Source organism: Ranitomeya variabilis, chromosome 6 (genome assembly GCF_051348905.1).
Source record: "Ranitomeya variabilis isolate aRanVar5 chromosome 6, aRanVar5.hap1, whole genome shotgun sequence".
NCBI classification, from domain to species: Eukaryota; Metazoa; Chordata; class Amphibia; order Anura; family Dendrobatidae; genus Ranitomeya; species Ranitomeya variabilis.
The window spans coordinates 24,101,249-24,127,471 of NC_135237.1; the positions used below are offsets into that span (position 1 = coordinate 24,101,249).

Sequence of the window (26,223 nt, forward strand, 5' to 3'; positions counted from 1 at the left end):
GGGTATGAAGAAATTACGTCATCATGACTCCTGACATCCTCTGCACACTCCCAACCATTGGTAAGCCACAGGTCTAAAGCAGCCCGGGACTTACCATTCACACAGACAGACCGGCGTCACGATACGACCGGAGTCACGATACGACCGGTGATCAGTAAACTTCCTGCCTGTTCTACCTGACACCAACACAGATTGAGCAGGCTGAACAATGCTAACAGAGAAAATCTTTCACTTCCAGGCTGGTCTGTCGACAAGGAGTGATTGGCGGCGTCATGCTGATTGACAGTCGGTTCCCCGCAGATAGATAGCAGGGAGCTGCCAATCAGCATGACGTCGCCAGTCACACCCCGAGCCGGAGGAGAGCAGAAAAGAAGCTGCTGCTCAGTTGACGTGATTTTAGCAGAATTCATAGGTGCAATCAATGACCGTTCTGTGCCGGCTGAGATCGGCACCGGGCACAGCATGCAGGTAAGTAGCACCTACCTGCCTGTTAGTTTTTAAGCTCTTAGTAAAAAAAGAAATAGTCTTGGAAAAACCCTTAAAATATTATACAAACAGATGCAATATTTTTCTAAAGGATTTCTAGAAATGTTTACAATTTTACATTTTTTTGTGATTATTATTATTATTATTATTTTAGGTGTTATTTTGTATCACTCAGCAGCCGTTTTGATTGAATCCTTACAGTGCAAGATATTTCAGGGTCACATGTTATCAATGTAACAAGGTGTAAAGTTCAGCTCTGTACAGGTTCACATGTAACGTTCCTGCAGCAGAACATTGTATCCGGCACATTGGGGCTTTATCTCTATCTCCTCCACTCTTCCCCTTGCCTTCCATTGAGCTTTTTCCCTCTGGACTTTTGACTGAGTGAATCACGTGGCCTGCCATTCTTCCTTCAGTCTCAGGTTTCACCAGGAAGAGTCTCCAAACAATGTAGGTCTGCTGGTGACATTCATATGAAAACACAGTCAGTGCCTGTGATTGCAGACATATAAATTATTGGATTTTCTTCCATTCCCTGCAGCTGCTGAGCTCCCGTCAGCCATGGGGGGATTCACAGGCCAGAGCGAGCAATCCATCTCCCAGGGAGTCCGGATGATGTTTTACGTCTTGCATCCAAATGAAACCTCCTTTAGAACTATAGAAGATGTGCCGGATTACGTGGATAAGGTGAGAACCCTACAGAAAGGAGGTAATGATACAATTCCCATATCTATAGCCATATGGGTTCTAAGACGGTATGAAAATATTAGGGCAAATATTGAATGTTTACCAACCTGGATTCTGGACTCTTCTCTGTGTTTCGGTGACGTGAAAACAAAGGTTCTATATATTATCTGTCCCCGATGGCAATGGCTACAATCTGAAGTAGTGGTGTATAAACATAGGAGACAAAAGTGGGCAACAAAGGACTCATTATGTGATAACAAACAAGTCCATTATTATCCAGACTAAATGAATATCATGTAACATGTAATCATGTCCCACTATATGGAGGAAATGCTGTAAAGAGATAAGAAAATGTCACAAAATCTGTAACTCAAGTCATTATTAGAAAGAAAAACATGAATTCCAGACTGTTTTGCAAATTTGTAAACAAGCATGTCGAAAAGCTATCCATTCTTTATGTACAAAATTACAATTACCATTATACTGCCCCTATATTAAAGAATATAGCTACAATAATACTGCCCCTATGTACAAGAATATAACTACAAAAATACTGCCCCTATGTACAAGAATATAACTACTACAATACTGCTCCTATGTAAAGAATATAACTACTATAATACTGCCCCTATGTACAAGAATATAACTACTATAATACTGCTCCTATGTACAGAATATAACTACTATAATACTGCCCCTATGTACAAGAATATAACTACTATAATACTGCTCCTATGTACAAGAATATAACTACTATAATACTGCCCCTATGTACAAGAATATAACTACTATAATACTGCTCCTATGTACAAGAATATAACTACTATAATACTGCTTCGATATACAAGAATATAACTACTATAATACTGCCCCGTGTACAAGAATATAACTACTATAATACTGCTCCTATGTACAAGAATATAACTACTATATTACCCCTATGTACAAGAAAATAACAATGATAATACTGCCTCTATGTACAAGAATATAACTATTATAATACTACTCTGATGTACAAGAATATAACTACGATAATACTGCCCCTATGTACAAGAATATAACTACTATAATACTGCTCCCTATGTACAAGAATATAACTACTATAATACTGCTCCCTATGTAGAAGAATATAACTACTATAATACTGCTCCCTATGTACAATAATATAACTACTATACAACTGCCTCTATGAACATGAATATAACTACTATAATACTGCTCCTATGTACAAGAATACAACTGCTATAATACTGCCCACTATGTACAGGAATATCACTACTATAATACTGCCTCTATGTAGAAGAATATAACTACTATAATACTGCCCCTATGTACAAGAATATAACTACTATAATACTGCTCCTATGTACAAGAATATAACTACTATAATACTGCCCCCTATGTACAAGAATATAACTACTATAATACTGCTCCTATGTACAAGAATATAACTACTATAATACTACTTCTATATACAAGAATATAACTACTATAATACTGCCCCGTGTACAAGAATATAACTACTATAATACTGCTCCTATGTACAAGAATATAACTACTATAATACTGCCCCTATGTACAGGAATATAACTACTATAATACTGCCCCTATGTACAAGAATATAACTACTATAATACTGCCCCTATGTACAGGAATATAACTACTATAATACTGCCCCTATGTACAAGAATATAACTACTATAATACAGCCCCTATGTAAAAGAATATCACTACTATAATACTGCCCCCTATGTACAAGAATAAAACTACAATAATACTGCTCCTATGTACAAGAATATAACTACTATAATACTGCCCCTATGTACAAGAATATAACTACTATAATACTGCCCCTATGTACAAGAATATAACTACTATAATACTGCTCCCTATGTACAAGAATATAACTACTATAATACTGCTCCCTATGAAGAAGAATATAACTACTATAATACTGCTCCCTATGTACAATAATATAACTACTATACAACTGCCTCTATGAACATGAATATAACTACTATAATACTGCTCCTATGTACAAGAATACAACTGCTATAATACTGCCCACTATGTACAGGAATATCACTACTATAATACTGCCTCTATGTAGAAGAATATAACTACTATAATACTGCCCCTATGTACAAGAATATAACTACTATAATACTGCCCCTATGTACAAGAATATAACTACTATAATACTGCTCCTATGTACAAGAATATAACTACTATAATACTGCTCCTATGTACAAGAATATAACTACTATAATAATGTTCCTATGTACAAGAATATAACTACTATAATACTGCCCCTATGTACAAGAATATAACTACTGTAATACTGCTCCTAAGTACGAGAATATAACTACTATAGTACTGCTCATATGTACAAGAATATAATTACTATAATACTGCCCACTATGTGCAGGAATATAACTACTATAATACTGCCCCCTATGTACAAGAATATAACTTCTATAATACTGCTCCTATGTACAAGAATATAACTACAATAATACTGCTCCTATGTACAAGAATATAACTACTATAATTCTGCCCCTATGTACAAGAATATAACTACTGTAATACTGCTCCTATGTACAAGAATATAACTACTATAATGCTGCCCACTATGTACAGCAATATAACTGCTATAATGCTGCCCCTATGTACAAGAATATAACTACTATAATACTGCCCCTATGTACAAGAATATAACTACTATAATACTGCCCCTATGTACAAGAATATAACTACTATAATACTGCTCCTATGTACAGGAATATAACTACTATAATACTACCCCTATGTACAAGAATATAACTACTATAATACTGTCCCTATGTACAAGAATATAACTACTATAAAACTGCTCCTATGTACAAGAATATAACTACTATAATACTGCTCCTATGTACAAGAATATAACTACTATAATACTACCCCTATGTACAAGAATATAACTACTATAATACTGCCCCTATGTACAAGAATATAACTACTGTAATACTGCTCCTAAGTACGAGAATATAACTACTATAGTACTGCTCATATGTACAAGAATATAATTACTATAATACTGCCCACTATGTGCAGGAATATAACTACTATAATACTGCCCCCTATGTACAAGAATATAACTACTATAATACTGCTCCTATGTACAAGAATATAACTACTATAATACTGCTCCTATGTACAAGAATATAACTACAATAATACTGCTCCTATGTACAAGAATATAACTACTATAATTCTGCCCCTATGTACAAGAATATAACTACTGTAATACTGCTCCTATGTACAAGAATATAACTACTATAATGCTGCCCACTATGTACAGCAATATAACTGCTATAATGCTGCCCCTATGTACAAGAATATAACTACTATAATACTGCCCCTATGTACAAGAATATAACTACTATAATACTGCCCCTATGTACAAGAATATAACTACTATAATACTGCTCCTATGTACAAGAATATAACTACTATAATACTGCCCTATGTACAAGAATATAACTACTATAATACTGCCCTATGTACAAGAATATAACTAATATAATACTGCTCCTATGTACAAGATTATAACTACTATAATACTGCTCCTATGTACAAGACTACAACTACTATAATACTGCCCCCATGTACAAGAATATAACTACTATAATACTGCTCCCATGTGCAAGAATATAACTACTATAATACTTCCCCATGTACAAGAATATATCTGCTATAATGCTTTTCTCTAGGAGGCAGAAGATAGATGAATATAGTATACTAGATGGTGGCCCTATTCTATCGCATCGGGTATTCTAGAATATGTATGTATGTATATACAGTATATAGCAGCCACATAGCATATAGCAGAGGCCACGTAACACAGACAGCCATGTAGTATATAGGAGCCACGTAGTATATAACACAGCCCACGTAGTATATAACACAGCCCACGTAGTATATAACACAGCCCACGCAGTTTATAACACAGCCCACGCAGTATATAACACAGCCCACGCAGTATATAACACAGCCCACGCAGTATATAACACTGCCCACATAGTATATAACACTGCCCACATAGTATATAATACTGCCCACGTAGTATATAACATTGCCACATAGTATATAACACTGCCACGTGGTATATAACACTGCCTATGTAGTATATAACACAGCCCACATAGTATGTAACACTGCCACATAGTATATAACACTGCCCATGTAGTATATAACACAGCCCACATAGTATATAACACTGCCCACATAGTATATAATACTGCCCACGTAGTATATAACATTGCCACATAGTATATAACACTGCCACGTGGTATATAACACTGCCTATGTAGTATATAACACAGCCCACATAGTATATAACACTGCCACATAGTATATAACACTGCCCATGTAGTATATAACACTGCCCACATAGTATATAACACTGCCCACATAGTATATAATACTGCCCACGTAGTAGATAACATTGCCACATAGTATATAACACTGCCACGTGGTATATAACACTGCCTATGTAGTATATAACACAGCCCACATAGTATATAACACTGCCACATAGTATATAACACTGCCCATGTAGTATATAACACAGCCCACATAGTATATAACACTGCGCACGTAGTATATAGCATCCACGCAGTATATAACACTGCCCACCTAGTATATAACACTGCCCACGTAGTATATAACACAGCCCACATAGTATATAACACAGCCCACATAGTATATAATACTGCCCATGTAGTATATAACACAGCCCACGTAGTATATAACACTGCCCACGCAGTATATAACACAGCCCACATAGTATATAATACAGCCCCTGTAGAATATAACACAGTCCATATAGTATATAACACAGCCCACATAGTATATAACACTGCACACGTAGTATATAACACAGGCCACATAGTATATAACACTGCCCACGTAGTATATAACACTGCCCACGTAGTATATAACACTGCACACGTAGTATGTAACACAGCCATGTAGTATATAACACAGCCCATGTAGTATATAACACAGCCCACGTAGTATATAACACAGACCACAAAGTATATAACACTGCGCACGTAGTATATAACACAGGCCACGTAATATATAACACTGCCCATGCAGTGTTATATATTATACAAAGTGTTATATACAGTGTTATATACAAAGTATATAACACTGCACACATAGTATATAACACAGGCCATGTAATATATAACACTGCCCACGCAGTATATAACACAGCCCACGTAGTATATAGCACAGCCCATATAGTTTATAACACTGTGCACGTAGTATATAATACAGGCCACATAGTATATAACACTGCCCACGCAGTATATAACACAGCCCACGTAGTATATAGCACAGCCCACGTAGTTTATAATATTGCGCACGTATTATACAACACATGCCAGGTAGTATATAACACTGCCCACGTAGTATATGACACAGCCCACGTTGTATATAGCACAGCCCATGTAGTATATAACACTGCCCATGTAGTATATAACACAGCCCACGTAGTATATAACACAGACGACAAAGTATGTAACACTGCGCATGTAGTATATAACACAGGCCACGTAATATATAACACTGCCCATGCAGTGTTATATATTGTACAAAGTGTTATATACAGTGTTATATACAAAGTATATAACACTGCACACATAGTATATAACACAGGCCACGTAATATATAACACTGCCCACGCAGTATATAACACAGCCCACGTAGTATATAGCACAGCCCATATAGTTTATAACACTGTGAACGTAGTATATAATACAGGCCACGTAGTATATAACACTGCCCACGCAGTATATAACACAGCCCACGTAGTATATAGCACAGCCCACGTAGTTTATAACATTGCGCACGTAGTATACAACACATGCCAGGTAGTATATAACACTGCCCACGTAGTATATGACACAGCCCACGTTGTATATAGCACAGCCCATGTAGTATATAACACTGCCCATGTAGTATATAACACAGCCCACTGTTATGGTTTCCAATGGCAAGGAAACATCAGAAGCATAGAATAAACGGACAAGCTCTCGGGTGATGGAAACTAGAGCTGACCGCGATGCTAAACCTACACACCACACTAGAAGTAGCCAGGGGGCATTCCTGCGTTGTCTCTAGATGCCGCGCGCCAGCCGGAGAACTAACTACCCCTGGTAGAAGAAAACACAGTCCTGGCTTGCCTCCAGAGAATGTCCCCACAGGAGATAGCAGCCCCCCACATATAATAACGGTGAGAGCAGATGAAAGGACACACGTAGTATGAAAGCAGATTTAGCACAGAGAGGCCCGCTAACTAAATAGCAGAAAGATACAACAGAGGACTTCGCGGTCAGCTGCAAAACCCTTCAAAACACCATCCTGAAATTACCTTAACTCATGTGACAACTCATGCCACTGGAGTGGTAATTTCAGCCCAACAAGAGCTTCCAGCTGCAGAGATTCACATAAGTGCAAACTGGACAAAACATACAAAAATAGACTTAAGGACTAAAGTGTCCAACTTAGCTGAGCAGAAAACTGGGAGCAGGAACATGCAACAGAATCACTCTGGATACATTGATGGCCAGCATTAGAATGACTGAGGAGCAAGGTTAAATAGGATACTCCCACATCCTGATAGGAACAGGTGAACTGAAGGCAAAGCTTACAGGACACCAGTACCACAAGAGACCACAGGGGGAGCCCACGAACCGAATCACAACAGTACCCCCCCCTTAAGGAGGGGGCACCGAACCCTCACAAGAACCACCAGGGCGATCTGGATGAGCCCTATGAAAGGCACGGACCAAATCAGAAGCATGAACATCAGAAGCTGTAACCCAAGAATTATCCTCTTGACCGTAGCCCTTCCATTTCACCAGATATTGAAGTCTCCGTCTGGAAACACGGGAGTCCAAGATTTTCTCCACCACGTACTCCAATTCACCCTCAACCAGCACAGGAGCAGGAGGCTCAACAGAAGGCACAAGTGGTACCTCATACCTCCGCAATAATGACCGATGGAAGACATTATGGATAGCAAAGGATGCTGGGAGGTCCAAACGAAAAGACACAGGGTTAAGAATTTCCAAAATCTTATAAGGACCGATGAACCGAGGCTTAAACTTAGGAGAAGAGACCCTCATAGGGACAAAACGGGAGGACAACCACACCAAGTCCCCAACACGAAGACGAGGACCAACACGACGATGGCGATTAGCAAAACGTTGAGTCTTCTCCTGGGACAACTCCAAATTGTCCACCACCTGCCCCCAAATACGATGCAACCTATCCACCATGGTATCCACTCCAGGACAATCCGAAGACTCCACCTGACCAGATGAAAAACGAGGATGGAACCCTGAATTGCAAAAGAAAGGGGAGACCAAAGTGGCAGAACTGGCCCGATTATTAAGGGCAAACTCAGCCAACGGCAAAAAGGAGACCCAGTCATCCTGATCAGCAGACACGAAACACCTCAAATAAGTCTCCAAGGTCTGATTAGTACGTTCCGTCTGGCCATTTGTCTGGGGATGAAATGCAGACGAAAAAGACAAATCAATGCCCATCCTGGCACAAAACGCCCGCCAAAATCTGGACACAAACTGGGATCCCCTGTCGGAGACGATATTCTCCGGAATACCATGCAGCCGAACCACATTCTGAAAAAACAGGGGCACCAACTCAGATGAGGAAGGCAGCTTGGGCAAGGGCACCAAATGAACCATCTTAGAAAAGCGGTCACACACCACCCAAATGACGGACATCTTCTGAGAAACAGGGAGATCAGAAATAAAATCCATAGAGATGTGTGTCCAAGGCCTCTTAGGAACAGGCAAGGGCAACAACAACCCACTAGCCCGAGAACAACAAGGCTTGGCCCGAGCACAAACATCGCAAGACTGCACAAAAGTACGCACGTCCCGAGACAGGGAAGGCCACCAGAAGGACCTAGCCACCAAATCTCTGGTACCAAAAATTCCCGGATGACCTGCCAACGCAGAAGAATGAACCTCCGAGATGACTCTATTGGTCCACTCATCCGGCACAAACAATCTACCAGGCGGACAACGATCAGGCCGATCCGCCTGAAACTCTTGTAAAGCACGTCGCAGGTCTGGGAAGACAGCAGACAATATCACCCCATCCTTAAGTATACCCGTAGGTTTAGAATCACCAGGGGAATCAGGTTCAAAACTCCTAGAAAGGGCATCCGCCTTCACATTCTTAGTACCTGGCAGATACGAAACCACAAAATTAAACCGGGAGAAAAACAACGACCAGCGCGCCTGTCTAGGATTCAGACGTCTGGCCGACTCAAGATAAATCAAATTTTTGTGATCAGTCAAGACCACCACCTGATGTTTAGCACCCTCAAGCCAATGACGCCACTCCTCGAATGCCCACTTCATCGCCAAAAGCTCCCGATTACCGACGTCATAATTTCGCTCGGCGGGCGAAAATTTTCGAGAAAAGAACGCACAAGGTCTCATCACTGAACAATCTGAACTTTTCTGCGACAAAACCGCCCCCGCTCCGATCTCGGAAGCATCAACTTCCACCTGAAAAGGAAGAGAAACATCAGGCTGGCACAACACCGGAGCAGAAGAAAAACGGCGCTTAAGCTCCCGAAAGGCCTCCACAGCAGCAGGAGACCAATCTGCAACATCAGCACCCTTTTTAGTCAAATCAGTCAAAGGCCTGACAACGCTAGAAAAACCAGTTATGAATCGACGATAAAAGTTAGCAAAGCCCAAAAATTTCTGAAGGCCCTTAAGAGAAGTCGGTTGCGTCCAGTCACAAATAGCCCGAACCTTCACAGGATCCATCTCAATAGAAGAGGGGGAAAAAATGTACCCCAAAAAAGAAATCTTCTGAACCCCAAAAACACACTTTGAACCTTTAACAAACAGAGAATTGGTCCGCAAAACCTGAAAAACCCTCCTAACTTGTTGAACATGAGATTCCCAGTTATCCGAAAAAATCAAGATATCGTCCAAATACACAATCATAAATTTATCCAGATATTCACGGAAAATATTGTGCATAAAAGACTGAAAGACCGAAGGGGCATTTGACAGACCAAAAGGCATCACCAAATACTCAAAATGGCCCTCGGGCGTATTAAATGCGGTTTTCCACTCATCCCCCTGCTTAATTCGCACCAAATTATACGCACCGCGAAGATCAATCTTAGAGAACCACTTCGCCCCCTCAATGCGAGCAAATAAATCTGTCAGCAATGGCAAAGGATATTGATACTTGACTGTGATCTTATTCAAGAGTCTATAATCAATACAAGGTCTCAAAGAACCATCACTTTTAGCTACGAAAAAGAACCCCGCTCCAAGAGGAGACGAAGAAGGACGAATATGTCCCTTTTCCAAGGACTCCCTAATATACTCTCGCATGGCAGCATGTTCAGGTACAGACAGATTGAATAGATGACCCTTAGGAAATTTACTGCCAGGGATCAAATCTATGGCGCAATCGCAATCCCTGTGAGGAGGAAGAGAATTAAGAGTAGATTCCTCAAAAACCTCACGATAATCAGACAAAAACTCAGGAATTTCAGAGGGAATAGATGAAGCAATGGAGACCAAAGGTGTGTCCCCATGATTTCCCTGACATCCCCAGCTTAGTACAGACATTGTTTTCCAGTCAAGGACTGGGTTATGAGTTTGCAACCATGGCAATCCCAGCACCAACACATCATGTAGATTATACAGTACAAGGAAGCGAATCACCTCTTGATGGTCTGGAGTCATACGCATAGTCACTTGTGTCCAGTATTGTGGTTTATTACTAGCCAATGGTGTAGAATCAATACCCTTTAAAGGTATAGGAACTTCCAGAGGCTCTAGATCAAACCCACAGCGCCTGGCAAAGGACCAATCCATAAGACTCAAAGCGGCGCCAGAATCCACATACGCATCCGCAACCATCGAAGATAACGAACAAATTAGAGTTACAGACAAAATAAACTTGGACTGCAAAGTGCCAATAGCAGAGGATTTATCAACTTTCTTTGTTCGTTTAGAGCATGCTGATATAACATGAGTAGAATTTCCACAATAGAAGCACAAATGATTTTTGCGCCTATAAATCTGTCGTTCGCTTCTGGACAGAAAGCTATCACATTGCATACTCTGTGGTGCCTCTTCAGAAGACACCGCCAACTGGTGCACAGGTTTGCGTTCCCGTAAACGCCGATCGATCTGAATTGCCATTGTCATGGACTCATTCAGACCAGTAGGCGCAGGAAACCCCACCATGACGTCTTTTACAGCATCAGAGAGACCTTCTCTGAAAATTGCCGCCAGAGTGCACTCATTCCACTGAGTAAGCACAGACCATTTTCGAAATTTTTGGCAATATATTTCGGCTTCATCTTGCCCCTGAGAGAGGGCTATTAGGGCTTTCTCAGCCTGAATCTCCAAATTTGGTTCCTCATAAAGCAACCCCAAAGCCAGAAAAAACGCATCCACATTGAGCAACGCAGGATCCCCTGGTGCCAATGAAAATGCCCAATTTTGGGGGTCACCCCGCAGTAAAGAAATAACAATTTTTACTTGCTGGGCAGGATCTCCAGCAGAATGAGATCTCAGCGAAAGAAACAATTTACAATTGTATTTAAAATTTAGAAAACAAGATCGATCTCCAGAAAAAAACTCCGGTATAGGAATTTTAGGTTCAGACCGAGGAGCATGTAACAAAAAATCTTGTATATTCTGAACTTTAAAGGCAAGATTATTCAAATTGGTAGCCAGACTCTGGGGATCCATATTTCAACAGATAAAGTCTGAGCCATTCAGGGGTTAAGAGGAGAGGAAAACAGGAGACTGCAATTAGAGCTGGAGTGCAACTTCAGAGGAAGGAAAAAAAAAAAAAAAAAGGTTTCACACAGTTCCTTTTCTCTCCTGCTTCAGCCTATAGATTAAACATTTGGGCTGGCCATACTGTTATGGTTTCCAATGGCAAGGAAACATCAGAAGCATAGAATAAACGGACAAGCTCTCGGGTGATGGAAACTAGAGCTGACCGCGATGCTAAACCTACACACCACACTAGAAGTAGCCAGGGGGCATTCCTGCGTTGTCTCTAGATGCCGCGCGCCAGCCGGAGAACTAACTACCCCTGGTAGAAGAAAACACAGTCCTGGCTTGCCTCCAGAGAATGTCCCCACAGGAGATAGCAGCCCCCCACATATAATAACGGTGAGAGCAGATGAAAAGACACACGTAGTATGAAAGCAGATTTAGCACAGAGAGGCCCGCTAACTAAATAGCAGAAAGATACAACAGAGGACTTCGCGGTCAGCTGCAAAACCCTTCAAAACACCATCCTGAAATTACCTTAACTCATGTGACAACTCATGCCACTGGAGTGGTAATTTCAGCCCAACAAGAGCTTCCAGCTGCAGAGATTCACATAACTGCAAACTGGACAAAAAATACAAAAATAGACTTAAGGACTAAAGTGTCCAACTTAGCTGAGCAGAAAACTGGGAGCAGGAACATGCAACAGAATCACTCTGGATACATTGATGGCCAGCATTAGAATGACTGAGGGGCAAGGTTAAATAGGATACTCCCACATCCTGATAGGAACAGGTGAACTGAAGGCAAAGCTTGCAGGACACCAGTACCACAAGAGGCCACCGGGGGAGCCCACGAACCGAATCACAACAGCCCACGTAGTATATAACACAGACGACAAAGTATGTAACACTGCGCATGTAGTATATAACACAGGCCACATAATATATAACACTGCCCACGCAGTATATAACACAGCCCACGTAGTATATAGCACAGCCCACATACTTTATAACACTGTGCACATAGTATATAACACAGGCCACGTAGTATATAACACAGCCCACGCAGTATATAACACAGGCCACACAGTATATAACACTGCCCACATAGTATATAGCACTGTGGACACCATATCCCTGTTAAAAAAAGAATGAAAATAAAAAATAGTTATATACTCACCTTACGGCGTCCAGCGAAGCTGTCCCTATGCGCGCGATGCGGCCGCCAGGTTCCATTCCCAGCGATGCATTGCGAAATTACCCAGATGACTTAGCGGTCTCGCGAGACCGCTACGTCATCATCTCGTGAGAGCGCAATGCATGGCCCAGAGCGTCGCGATATGCGGGAAAGGCGCCGGAAGGTGAGTTTATAATGATTTGTTATTTTTTTTCTTATTTTTAACATTAAATCTTTTTACTATTGATACTGCATAAGCAGCATCAATAGTAAAAAGTTGGTCACACAGGGTTAATAGCAGCGTTAACGGAGTGCGTTACACCGCGGCATAACACAGCCATTAACCCTGTGTGAGCGCTGACTGGAAGGGAGTATAGAGGGGGCACTGACAGAGAGTAGGAAGGGGCAAATTCGCGGCCGGACTATGCCCGTCACTCATTGGTCGCGACCAGGGATTTCAGTGACAGACAGATGGAAGTGCCCCTTAGACGATTATATATATATATAGATATAGTAATTGCGGCTTTTTTTCCGGTTTCCTAGCTGATGATGGTATATGAGAGTCCTATGTGTTAGGGGTCGGATTTCCCACCTCTGCACAGGGGGAATCTCTTGCCAACCTGCTGCGGTCTCCCATTCTTCTCCAGCCGCAGTGGAGCCTGCTCAGCCTGCCTGCTGATACTGTGTTTTTGATTACTGCTGCCTTTCAGGGCTCAGCCATTGTAGCCAGTAGCCAGTGGTCAGCGGCGAGCAGACATCTCTGGGACTAGGTCCTGCTTTTCCCATTCTGAGCATGCCCAGAGTAAGTCCTCTCATTGGAGGTCAGGGGTCACATGCTCAGGTACTGCAGCAGCTCCCATTGGTCCTCTAGGAAGGTCCTGAAGCTGCTGCAGCTATAAAAGGTTCGCATGGCCGCACGGCCATGCGCTAGTATTAACCTAAGATATGAGCTCAGCGCCAGTGTGGTCATGCTTGCATGTGGTCAGGGTTCGGCTGAAATAAACCCCTAGAATACCGGCACCTCTGTTGAGGAGCTTTGTGTGAGTGGATTCAGGGTTTGGCTGAAATAAGCCCTTAGAATACCAGCACCTCCGGTGAGGAGTTTGTGTATGTGGATTCAGGGCTTAGATGAAATAAGCCCCTGGAATACCGGCACCTCTGGCGAGGAGTTTTGTGTGTGCTATGCTGACTGCATGACCACTGTCGGCTCTATTAGGTAGCTGTTCCTCTGTGAGGTTAACAGGGCACAGCGTTCTCTTTCTCAAGCGAATCTGTGAAGTAACAGAGTTCGCTTATACCGCCATATAGTTCTGTCTTTTACTAGCAGCAGGTTCTCTCCTGCACGGTGGACCCCGGGTTGCGAATGCACCTACTACTCAATATATATATATATACTCGGTATGTTCTGCCAACCCTAACACTATGGGGTTTTGGTTATTGGTTTGGGGTATTATATGACTTCTCGTTCGTTTCTTGGTGTCTTTCAGGCCACGGTGTATTTCGTGGTTATGCTGGTGCTGGAGATGATCGCGAGTTGGGCTGTGAAGGGTCAAACACTCCGAATTAATGACGGACTGTCGTCCCTTTCGGCAGGAGTGATGTCTCGTCTACCAGAGTAAGTCAAATTGCTGTTGTGGTTGGAAAAGTCTTTTTTTAGTCCCTGAACTGGAAGATGTGAGGGGTCTGGACGCCAAGGACGCTTCATTCCAGAACATCGCAGCTAATATAACAATTTCATTGTGGATTGCAGGCGCGCTCGGCTCTAGTGTGATGTGCATGACATAATCTGGAATATTCTGGATTACAGGTACTTTTAAGGTATTTTACATAAAACCGACAGTAAATTCAGGACCATTTACTGTAATTGGAGTTTTATGGACCTACAAGAGTGAATTGCTACTTGGCAAATGATCGGGATCGAGGGGAGAAGCTTCGAGATTTATTAGTGGAAAAGCAGATCAGCCGGTGATGGGGCCAACATATAGATTTATGAAATATTCCTTAGAAAACCTGAAGGATTGTTTAAAGTGAAACGCTAACCTTAAAGGGGCGGTTCCGAATGAGCAAAACGTGACTTCTTTCTTCTAGAAAGAGTCCAACATGGACCTAAATCCCAATCAGTGTTGGTCAGAATGGTTAGATTGTGACAAATTACCCAAACCGGATGGAAATGGCCAAATTTCGGTGGAATTTACGTAGACCCCATTTTTTGTAACAATGACATGCCCGGCTTTGCCTGAATTGTTTCCAAATATCTATGAGAGCCTCAGAAATTTCCAGACTGTTGGTAGCTATGCATGGATTGTGTGCGGTTTTATTGCTGCTTGAGAATGGAGTGGGACAGAGCTGCAGTACCACACACAACCAGCAGGTGGAGTGGCTCTGTTCTTCTAGTTATGAAAAATCTTCTTGATTATCCATAAAAAACAGATGGAAACTTCTATTTGATCACATCCATAAGAGTATGATACGGATAGGTCATCAATTTCAGAATAGATGGGTCGGACACACGGTACCTCCCCTGCAGATCCCATCGCTGCCTAAAATACTCAGTAGAACATCACAGCTCCAAACATGATGCAGTGGCCATTCTTGGGTACTGCACTCAGATCAGTCACTTTAGGGGCACTGGGAGTACTGGGTGTCGGATCACCACAGATCTACCCTATGGATAGGTCATTGATCCCATAGTACAGGACAACCCCTTTAACCAATCAAGCAAAGAGCAGACCCCAAAAATCCAATGAAGCGTGGAAATATTGAGTAGCTCAGTTACAATATATTGTCAGATACTTTATAATTACTACTTTAGTGCTGATGACCAATCTTTAGGATAGATCATCAATGTCTGATCGGCCGGGGTCCGACACACAGCTGTGATCGTTGTCGGCGGCTGCTGCTGGCTGGCGGCTGCTGTTGGCCCCCAGTACTCACTTGCGGAGCTGCGCCATCTTCTGGTAGTGGCCGCCACAGAGTACTACAAGTTCAATCAATAGGAGGTGGATGTGCAGAACCCTGCGGCGGCCTCTACCAGAAGATGGCCACTTCCGCAAGTGAGTACTGCCGGTTGGCGGCCGCCGACACCACTGACAGTTGATCGGCGGGGGGTCCCGGGGGTCCAGTCAAACTTTGATGACTTACCCTAAGGATAGATCTTCAATACTAAAGTAGTGGACAACAACTTTAAAAACTGAAAAAGTTTAGTCACTTCATGGGATCCCAAAAAATAGTGGCAAAATACATAGTCATAAAAAAAAGTGATAAAAAAAAAGTGTTAAAAAATAGGACACAAATCCTATAAGGCAAATTTAGCCCCAGAGGGAGAAAAAAAACTTCAAAAAATGTTACTATCAAAAATTTAAAAGTTACTTATTTTGCCTTAAAGTGTCCAGTTTTTTAACCTATTTTATTCCTGCTGCTCCCCTCAGTATTCCATCTTTTGTTGTTTTTTTTACTTCCTCCATATGGTTCCAAAGATGTGAACCTTTTTATTTTGGGCTAATTTGTATGTTGTTTACAAGGACTCACAGAGTAATTATTTAGTGCAGCCTAAAGACACGCCCACGAGGATCTCAAAATCAATATCTTCTTGCAAACACCATAAAAATTTGGGTAAACTTTGGGGAAAAAAATGGTCTACTCAAGAAAGGAATGACCGGAATGAAAAAGAGCAAAATCGGGACACTCTTGACTTGGTGACAAGTAGTGATGTGCGAGTATGCTCTTTACTCGAGTTTCTCCGAGCATGCTCGCTCATCACTAGTGACAAGTCCTCTTTAAAGGGGTTTCTCTGGACTTTTAGAATGGTGACTTATTGTTAGGATGGATCATTTGTATCAGATGAGAGGGAGATCCAATCCTTACACCTTCACTGATCAGCTGATTAAAGGCTATGCAGAGCACTGTAAAGAGAATCGTTCTGGTTTTTGCTATGTAATCTGAGAGCAGCACAATGCGGGGGCCAACACACTGATTCCAGCAATATGTCACATATCAGGCTGAGTGTCAATATTTTATCAGTAGTGAATTATCACTCCTGATCCAATCCCACTCCATCCACTGATGAGGAACTTTCTGTCAATATGCAGTGCACACTGAATGCTGCTATCAGGGGTGTGGACGGGGCTATACAGAGCTCAGCATTGCAAGCTCTGCTAGACCTACAGCAGAGTAAAATGTTTTTGTCTAAAAATGATAGCATTCAACCCAGAAAGGGACACATCACTGGAATCAGGCCTACATCATGCTGCTCTCAGATTACAAAGCACAATGTGCTGACAGATTCCCTTTAAGCAGCACAGCGCCATACATTGTGTAGCGGACATGAGTGGTACTGCAAGCTCTCTCCCATCCACTTGTATTATACAGACCTTGTAGAATCATTCCCCACTAGATATACTAGTACCATGTGATGCAGCAGTATCTTTCCGACCAGATCTCACTTAATGCAGACCCTAGACCAGGGGTGGGGAACCTCTGGCCCGCGGGCAGCATGTGGCCTGCGGTGGCTTTTCATGCGGCCTGCGTGAAGGTCCCCGGAGTCCGAAATGGCCGGGCGGCAGCCGTATCCTACCAGTTGCTGGCCCTTTAACTCCCAAGTGCGCTGTATGCGGGGTTCATCACAGAACGCTGCCTGCTCTGCACAGGAATGATGTAATTGGGGTGGGCGGGGTTAGTGCCCCCTGTGATTTCTGTGCCCTCCAGCTATATGCCCCTTGCGATATTTGTGCTCCTATGTGATCTGTGCCCCCTGTGATTTCTGTTCCCTCCATCTATGTGCCCCCCAGCTACGTGCCCCTCCGTGATCTCTGTGCCCCCCAGCTATGAGCCCTCCTTTGATCTTTGTGCCCCCTTGTGATTTTTGCACCCTCCAGCTATATGCCCCCCTGTGATTTCTGTGCCCCCAGCTATATGCTCCCTGTGATCTCTGTGACCCCAGCTATATGCATCCCCACGATCTCTGTGGCTCCCAGCTTTGTGCCCCCCTGTTATCTCTGTGCCTCCTGCTATGTACCCCGTGATATTTGTGCTCCTATGCGATCTGTGGCCCCTGTGATCTCTGTCCCCTCCAGCTATGTGCACCTCTGTGATCTCTGCGCCCCCCAGCTATGAGCCCTCCTTTGATCTTTGTGCCCCCGTGATTTCTGCGCCCTCCAGCTATATGCCCCCTGTGATCTCTGTGCCCCCAGCTATATGCCCCCTGTGATCTCTGTGCCCCCAGCTATATGCTCCCTGTGATCTCTATGCCCCCAGCTATATGCATCCCTGTGATCTCTGTGGCTCCCAGCTTTGTGCCCCCCTGTGATCTCTGTGCCCCCTGCTATGTACCCCGTGATATTTGTGCTCCCATGTGATCTGTGCCCCCTGTGATCTCTGTCCCCTCCAGCTATGTGCACCTCTGTGATCTCTGAGCCCCCCTAGCTATGAGCCCTCCTTTGATCTTTGTGCCCCCTGTGATCTCTGTGCCCCCAGCTATATGCCCCCTGCGATCTCTGTGGCTCCCAGCTTTGTGCCCCCTGTGAACTATGTGCCCCCTGTGATCTCTGTGCCCCCCAGCTATGTGCATCCCTGCAATCTCTGTGGCTCCCAGCTTTGTGCCCCTTGTGATCTATGTGCCCCTGTGATCTCTGTGCCCCCTGCTATGTACCCCTGTGATATTTGTGCTTTCCATGTGATCTGTGCCCCCTGTGATCTCTGTCCCCTCTAGCTATGTGCCCCCAGCTATGTGCCCCTCCGTGATCTCTGTGCCCCCCTGCTATGTACCACCTGTGATATTTGTGCTCCCCTGTGATCTGTGCCCCCTGTGATCTGTCTCCTCCAGCTTTGTGCCCCCCTGTGATCTCTGTGCCCCCATGCTATGTGCCCCCCTGTGATATTTGTGCTCCCATGTGATCTGTGCCCCCTGTGATCTCTGTCCCCTCTAGCTATGTGCCCCCCAGCTATGTGCCCCTCCGTGATCTCTGTGCCCCCAGCTATGTGCCCTCCTTTGATCTTTGTGCCCCCCTGTGATTTCTGCGCCCCCCTGTGATCTTTGTGCCACCCCTGAAAAAGCAGCTGTGAGAAGCGACATGATCAGCATCACTTAACATCACAGCGGCACCAAAGAGAAGCAGCTCCAGCCGTCACATTAAGGCTGAGTTACCGTAATTAATTGTTTGACTACATATACCGGGGTCATTTTTAAAGTGATCATTTTTATGTGGCCCCTGAATGACGGTAGAAATTTCCAAATGGCCCCCGGCTGGAAAAAGGTTCCCCACTCCTGCCCTAGACCAATTTTACATTAAAGATACTAAATCAGACCCCAATACAAGCTCAGAACCTTACCAGACCCTCTAAATAAAGACCTTAAATCAAACCCCTTAATTCAGAGCTCCGGCCCACCCTGGTATAACCCCCAGACCACCCCCTTATTCCAGATACCTCCCCCCATGCTAATCACTTGCTCTCCACCACTAGGGGTGCCATGGATTATGGAGGAGTGCAGAAATTCCTCCCTGAGCGATCAGCTGAATATATAAGAGGGGTCAATGATGTAGTAAGGCTGAGTCTGTTGTGCAATTGCATTGTGAACCCTGCCTATTTCTAAAAACAGCACCACTCTTTTGCATAGGACACATCTGGTATTGCAACCCAGTCAAATTCTAGAGAATGGAGTTGCAATACTGGACCCAACCTATAGTGGAGAGCGGCGCTGCTTCTAGACCACAGCAGTCCTATTGTTCTGCTGTAAAACAATCACTTTCTGACACATCTCTATGTGACAATGACCTGTGACCGGTGGAAACTCGGCTCTGCTCCATAGACAGATGCAGCGGTCGCACAGGCTTCCGATAAAGCCCTGGCATGATCCCCCTGATATTTCATGCAGCAGCGGCTCTGTGCGCCGGACGCATTAACCGCCTCCATGTGTGATCTCACTCCATTACTCCGCGCGGAGCATTTATTCTGCATTTTGCACTGACTGTGAGGAAACCATATGTAATGGATGATCTGCGAGGGACGTTCTGGGGCAGATAACTCCCCCCAGGTGCGGGATTTGTCATTCTGCACGACTCCACAAAGCTTCTAACATGGGGTCCTCCCCCCCAACAAACTGAGCGGCTGAATTCCCCGAGAACGGCAATTATCCCGGACGCTGAGCTCTGCATTCATCACGTTTTCTGTTCTCGTTATGTGGAACAAACCGCAGGAAGAAGAAAGACAAAGAGCCGGAATACTGAAAGAAAAAAAACACAGATGGAGCAGTGCTGAGTTTGTCAGATGGAGGAGTGCTAAGTTTGTCAGATGGAGCAGAGCTGAATTTGTCAGATGGAGCAGTGCTGAGTTTGTCAGATGGAGCAGAGCTGAGTTTGTCAGATGGAGCAGAGCTGAGTTTGTCAGATGGAGCAGAGCTGAGTTTGTCAGATGGAGCAGAGCTGAGTTTGTCAGATGGAGCAGAGCTGAGTTTGTCAGATGGAGCAGAGCTGAGTTTGTCAGGTGTAAAAGAGTTGAGTTTCTAAGATGTAGCAGAGCTGAGCTTGTCAGATGTAGTAGTGTTGAGTTTGTCAGATGTACAAGAGTTGAGTTTGTCGAATAGAACAGAAATGAGTTTGTCTGATGTAGCAGAGTGGGTCTTTTCAGATTATTTTACCAAATGTAGGAAAAGTTTGTTAGATGTTGCGATGTTAAAGTACTTGTTATATCAAACAGTACAGGGTAAAGGAGGAAGCTTGAAGAACTTTTCTAGAAGTAAAAACATGGCTTCCTTTGTTTTAAAAACATGAGAAATAAACTCCACAGTGCCCCCGATGTACAGTACATGCTGGGTGCGGTACTGCATCTTGGTTCCATTATAGTGGATTAATAAGAGGTGTAAAATACAGCACAGAGTGGGATGTGACGGGGCTTTGTTTTATCAATGTAGCAGAGTTTATAGCCATTTTTTGGCTGTGGTGCAAATTGTATTTTGGCCTTTGGTTCTAGACAGGGCATTTGTTCTACCTATAAGGTACACTGGCCAAAAGTGGTGAAAGTATGTGCAAAATAGGCCGGTGCACGCGGCAAAGGGAAATAACCAAAATATCTGAAAACTTGGCAGTTTTGTGTGCAATAGGGTGGTGAGAGCTGTCAGGACTCCGCTCTGTACACTCCAGAAGAAACTGCTGTCTCACAGCCTGTCCTACCTGCCTCCATGAGCCTCGAAGAGGCCGCCCTCTACCACAGCCTGACTGGCTCAAGTACCTGAATTGGGTAGCAATGGCCTCTAACTCAGGAATCAAATTGTGCCTCCATCATTCTTTGTGGCTTCTACATCGTTAGCTGTCTGGAATCCTGTCTGTCTACAGGAAGTGGCGATGGTTCTGCCTCTCTACAGGAAGTAGAGGTGGTTCTGTCTCTCTACAGGAAGTAGAGGTGGTTCTGTTTCTCTACAGGAAGTAAAGGTGGTTCTGTCTCTCTACAGGAAGTAGAGGTGGTTCTGTCTCTCTGCAGGAAGTAGAGGTGGTTCTGTCTCTACAGGAAAGTAGAGATGGTTCTGCCTCTCTACAGGAAGTAGAGGTGGTTCTGTCTCTCTACAGGAAGTAGAGGTGGTTCTGTCTCTCTACAGGAAGTAGAGGTGGTTCTGTCTCTACAGGAAAGTAGAGATGGTTCTGCCTCTCTACAGGAAGTAGAGGTGGTTCTGTCTCTACAGGAAAGTAGAGATGGTTCTGCCTCTCTACAGGAAGTAGAGGTGGTTCTGTCTCTCTACAGGAAGTAGAGGTGGTTCTGTCTCTCTACAGGAAGTAGAGGTGGTTTTGTCTCTCTAGAGGAAATAGAGGTGGTTCTGTCTCTCTACAGGAAGTAGAGGTGGTTCTGTCTCTACAGGAAAGTAGAGATGGTTCTGCCTCTCTACTGGAAGTAGAGGTGGTTCTGTCTCTCTACAGGAAGTAGAGGTGGTTCTGTCTCTCTACAGGAAGTAGAGGTGGTTCTGTCTCTCTACAGGAAGTAGAGGTGGTTTTGTCTCTCTAGAGGAAATAGAGGTGGTTCTGTCTCTCTACAGGAAGTAGAGGTGGTTCTGTCTCTACAGGAAAGTAGAGATGGTTCTGCCTCTCTACTGGAAGTAGAGGTGGTTCTGTCTCTCTACAGGAAGTAGAGGTGGTTCTGTCTCTCTACAGGAAGTAGAGGTGGTTCTGTCTCTACAGGAAAGTAGAGATGGTTCTGCCTCTCTACAGGAAATAGAGGTGGTTCTGTCTCTCTACAGGAAGTAGAGGTGGTTCTGTCTCTCTACAGGAAGTAGAGGTGGTTTTGCCTCTCTACAGGAAGTAGAGGTGGTTCTGTCTCTCTACAGGAAGTAGAGGTGGTTCTGTCTCTACAGGAAAGTAGAGATGGTTCTGCCTCTCTACAGGAAGTAGGGGTGGTTCTGTCTCTCTACAGGAAGTAGAGGTGGTTCTGTCTCAACAGGAAAGTAGAGATGGTTCTGCCTCTCTACAGGAAGTAGAGGTGGTTCTGTCTCTCTACAGGAAGTAGAGGTTTTTCTGTCTCTCTACAGGAAGTAGAGGTGGTTCTGCCTCTCTACAGGAAGTAGAGGTGGTTCTGTCTCTCTACAGGAAGTATAGGTGGTTCTGCCTCTCTACAGGAAGTAGAGGTGGTTCTGTCTCTCTACAGGAAGTAGAGGTGGTTCTGCCTCTCTACTGGAAGTAGAGGTGGTTCTGTCTCTCTACAGGAAGTAGAGGTGGTTCTGCCTTTCTACTGGAAGTAGAGGTGGTTCTGTCTTTCCACAGGAAGTAGAGGTGGTTCTGCCTCTCTACTGGAAGTAGAGGTGGTTCTGTCTCTCTACAGGAAGTAGAGGTGGTTCTGTCTCTCTACAGGAAGTAGAGGTGGTTCTGTCTCAACAGGAAAGTAGAGGTGGTTCTGCCTCTCTACAGGAAGTAGAGGTGGTTCTGTCTCTCTACAGGAAGTAGAGGTTTTTCTGTCTCTCTACAGGAAGTAGAGGTGGTTCTGCCTCTCTACAGGAAGTAGAGGTGGTTCTGTCTCTTTACAGGAAGTAGAGGTGGTTCTGCCTCTCTACAGGGAGTAGAGGTGGTTATGTCTCTCTACAGGAAGTAGAGGTGGTTCTGTTTCTCTACAGGAAGTATAGGTGGTTCTGTCTCTCTACTGGAAGTAGAGGTGGTTCTGTCTTTCTACAGGAAGTAGAGGTGGTTCTGCCTCTCTACTGGAAGTAGAGGTGGTTCTGCCTCTCTACAGGGAGTAGAGGTGGTTCTGTCTCTCTGCAGGAAGTAGAGGTGGTTCTGTTTCTCTACAGGAAGTAGAGGTGGTTCTGTCTCTCTACAGGAAGTAGAGATGGTTCTGCCTCTCTACAGGAAGTAGAGGTGGTTCTGTCTCTCTACAGGAAGTAGAGGTGGTTCTGCCTCTCTACAGGAAGTAGAGGTGGTTCTGTCTTTCCACAGGAAGTAGAGGTGGTTCTGCCTCTCTACAGGAAGTAGAGGTGGTTCTGTCTCTCTACAGGAAGTAGAGGTGGTTCTGTCTCTCTACAGGAAGTAGAGGTGGTTCTGCCTCTCTACAGGAAGTAGAGGTGGTTCTGCCTCTCTACTGGAAGTAGAGGTGGTTCTGTCTCTCTACTGGAAGTAGAGGTGGTCTGTCTCTCTACTGGAAGTAGAGGTGGTTCTGCATCTCTAAAGAAAGTAGAGGTGGTCCTTTCTCTCTACAGGAAGTAGAGGTGGTTCTGTCTCTCTACAGGAAGTAGAGGTGGTTCTGTCTCTCTACTGGAAGTAGAGGTGGTTCTGCATCTCTAAAGAAAGTAGAGGTGGTCCTTTCTCTCTACAGGAAGTAGAGGTGGTTCTGCCTCTCTACAGGAAGTAGAGGTGGTTCTGCCTCTCTACAGGAAGTAGAGGTGGTTCTGCCTCTCTACAGGAAGTAGAGGTGGTTCTGTCTCTCTACAGGAAGTAGAGGTGGTTCTGCCTCTCTACAGGAAGTAGAGGTGGTTCTGTCACTCTAAAGGAAGAAGAGGTGGTTCTGCCTCTCTACAGGAAGTAGAGGTGGTTCTGTCACTCTAAAGGAAGAAGAGGTGGTTAGGGGGAAATCATGAACAGCAGAGCGGGAGATGAATGCAGCGCCGGTCCCGTCCTGTCTCAGGAACCGACTGTGCTACCGATGCAGAGAAAAGGCCACAAAACAAAGTGTGCTGAATAAAGATCAGATTAATGACCCAATAATCATCTCCGCATCATAGAAGCTGCAGAGTCCTGCACTGATTACTGGGGAGGTACTGCTCAGCCCATGGCGGAAAGGAGGGAATCAATAACGAAGGGATCGGGCTGGGCGGCTGTAGTAGAACTAAAATGCCCAGCAGGCCAAGTGTGCAGACATAATATGGGAAATGATCAATGGAGACCGGCTGCACTACCAGGGGGAAATGTATCTATCTAATATTTATCTAATCTATTATCTATCATGTATCTATTCTATCTACTATCTATCTGTCTATTATCAATCTATTATCTATCTATTTATTATCTATCTATTATCTATCTATTATCTATCTATGGATTATGTATCTACATTATTCATTTTCCCTCTGTTTTGCCTCTGATAATGATTATTATGATTGTTCCTTGCAGTACCGTTACATCCTTAGATTCGTTACATCATTAGATTATCGGCATGAGACGGTCCTTGCGGCCATTTTTCTGGTGGATTTGTGTCAGCGCCGCTGCTCTCTTTGACAGTCCAGTAAATCGAGACCTCGTTTATTAACGCCTGGCACCTGTGCAGGAAATGGGAGATTTTAGTTTCCGCCACTTTAGCTTTGTGCAGCCAGTGGCAGTGCCCTATTATCCCGAGCGAGAATGTGAAACAATTGGAACCACATTCTACAAATCCCCTTCTCCTCGGTGCAGCAGATTGGCATCTGGCCGATGCTCTTTGTACTTCGGGGGTTTCTTTGTTCCTTTTTTTATAACGATAGGTGGAATATTTCTCTTCCTTTAATTTCTGTCTAAAATATGTTACACCCCACTGAAATCATGAACATGAGAATAAATAATAAACATAAAGTGTGAGCTCTGTGGCCATCACATGTACATGACGGCCTCACAATTCTCCTAGGACAGATGAGCGGTTGGAGGAGAAAAGATTGAGCATGTAGGATTACCTCGCCCGATCGTTATCAGGAAAAGATTGGGCATGCTGAATTACAGTGCCCAATCATGATTAGTTGGGGAGAAAATAATTGGGCATGTAGAATTACATTGCCTGATCATCATTAGTTTGGGGGAGCAATGGATTGGCATGTAAAATTACAACACCCGATTATGAAGGGTGGGGGGAGAGAAGGATTGGGCATGTTGAATTACAATGCCCGATCATGATCAGTTGGATGAGAAAATGATTGGGCATGCTGAATTACAATGTTTCTTTCATAATTATTTTGGGGGAGAAGAATTGGGCAGCTAGAAATACAAGGCCTGATCATTATTAGTTGGCAAGAAAAGAATGTAGAATTATAATTCCCGATCATGATCGTTTGTTGAATTGAATAATTGGGCAGGTTGAATTACAACTCACAGTCATGATTGGTTGGGAAGAGAATGATTGGGCATGTTGAATTATAATGCCTGATCATGATGGGTTTGGGGGAGAAGGATTAGGCATGTTGATTTGCTATGCCCGATGATCGTTTGGGGGAGAGAAGGCTTGACTATGTTGATGTAAATCACCTGCCCGATTCTGATCTTTTCTTGTAAGGTTGGCCGTTGATTTATTCTCCTCTCTCCATCAAAAAATATGCATGGCCGGCCGAGAAAAGTGTGCTTGTGCAGGGCGGAGTTGAGAGGGAAAAGCTAGTCGCTAAATATTATGTTATGATTTGCCATCTCTGACCTTGAGGAATGTTCATAAGTTGGAGGTCAGAGCGGCTTTATCATAGGCAAGAGAAGCGGTGGACCTCCAGAAATCTATGGTGACCCTGAGGGTTGGGCCACTTTTAGGGTATGTGCTTTTACAGGACCATAGTATGTTACCTAGGAAGGCCTGGAGGAAGGGACTGGGAATTAGAAGGAGA

General features: G+C 43.9%; 1 protein-coding gene across 2 annotated transcripts in view; it reads left to right on the forward strand.

Annotated features, from left to right (window-relative positions):
- The first annotated feature begins 450 nt into the window (after window positions 1-450).
- The window catches only part of AGMO (alkylglycerol monooxygenase), a 214,256-nt gene continuing 188,483 nt past the window's right edge, over window positions 451-26,223 (forward strand). Inside the window, exons 1-3 of one of the 2 annotated variants that reach the window (XM_077268079.1) lie at window positions 451-468; window positions 1,028-1,173; window positions 14,693-14,820. In XM_077268079.1, the coding sequence (XP_077124194.1) occupies window positions 1,048-1,173; window positions 14,693-14,820 (254 nt within the window). In that variant the 5' untranslated portion in view covers window positions 451-468; window positions 1,028-1,047. Of the gene's footprint in view, window positions 469-746; window positions 937-1,027; window positions 1,174-14,692; window positions 14,821-26,223 lie in introns of those variants that run through there. The other variant, XM_077268078.1, reaches the window with a different exon arrangement.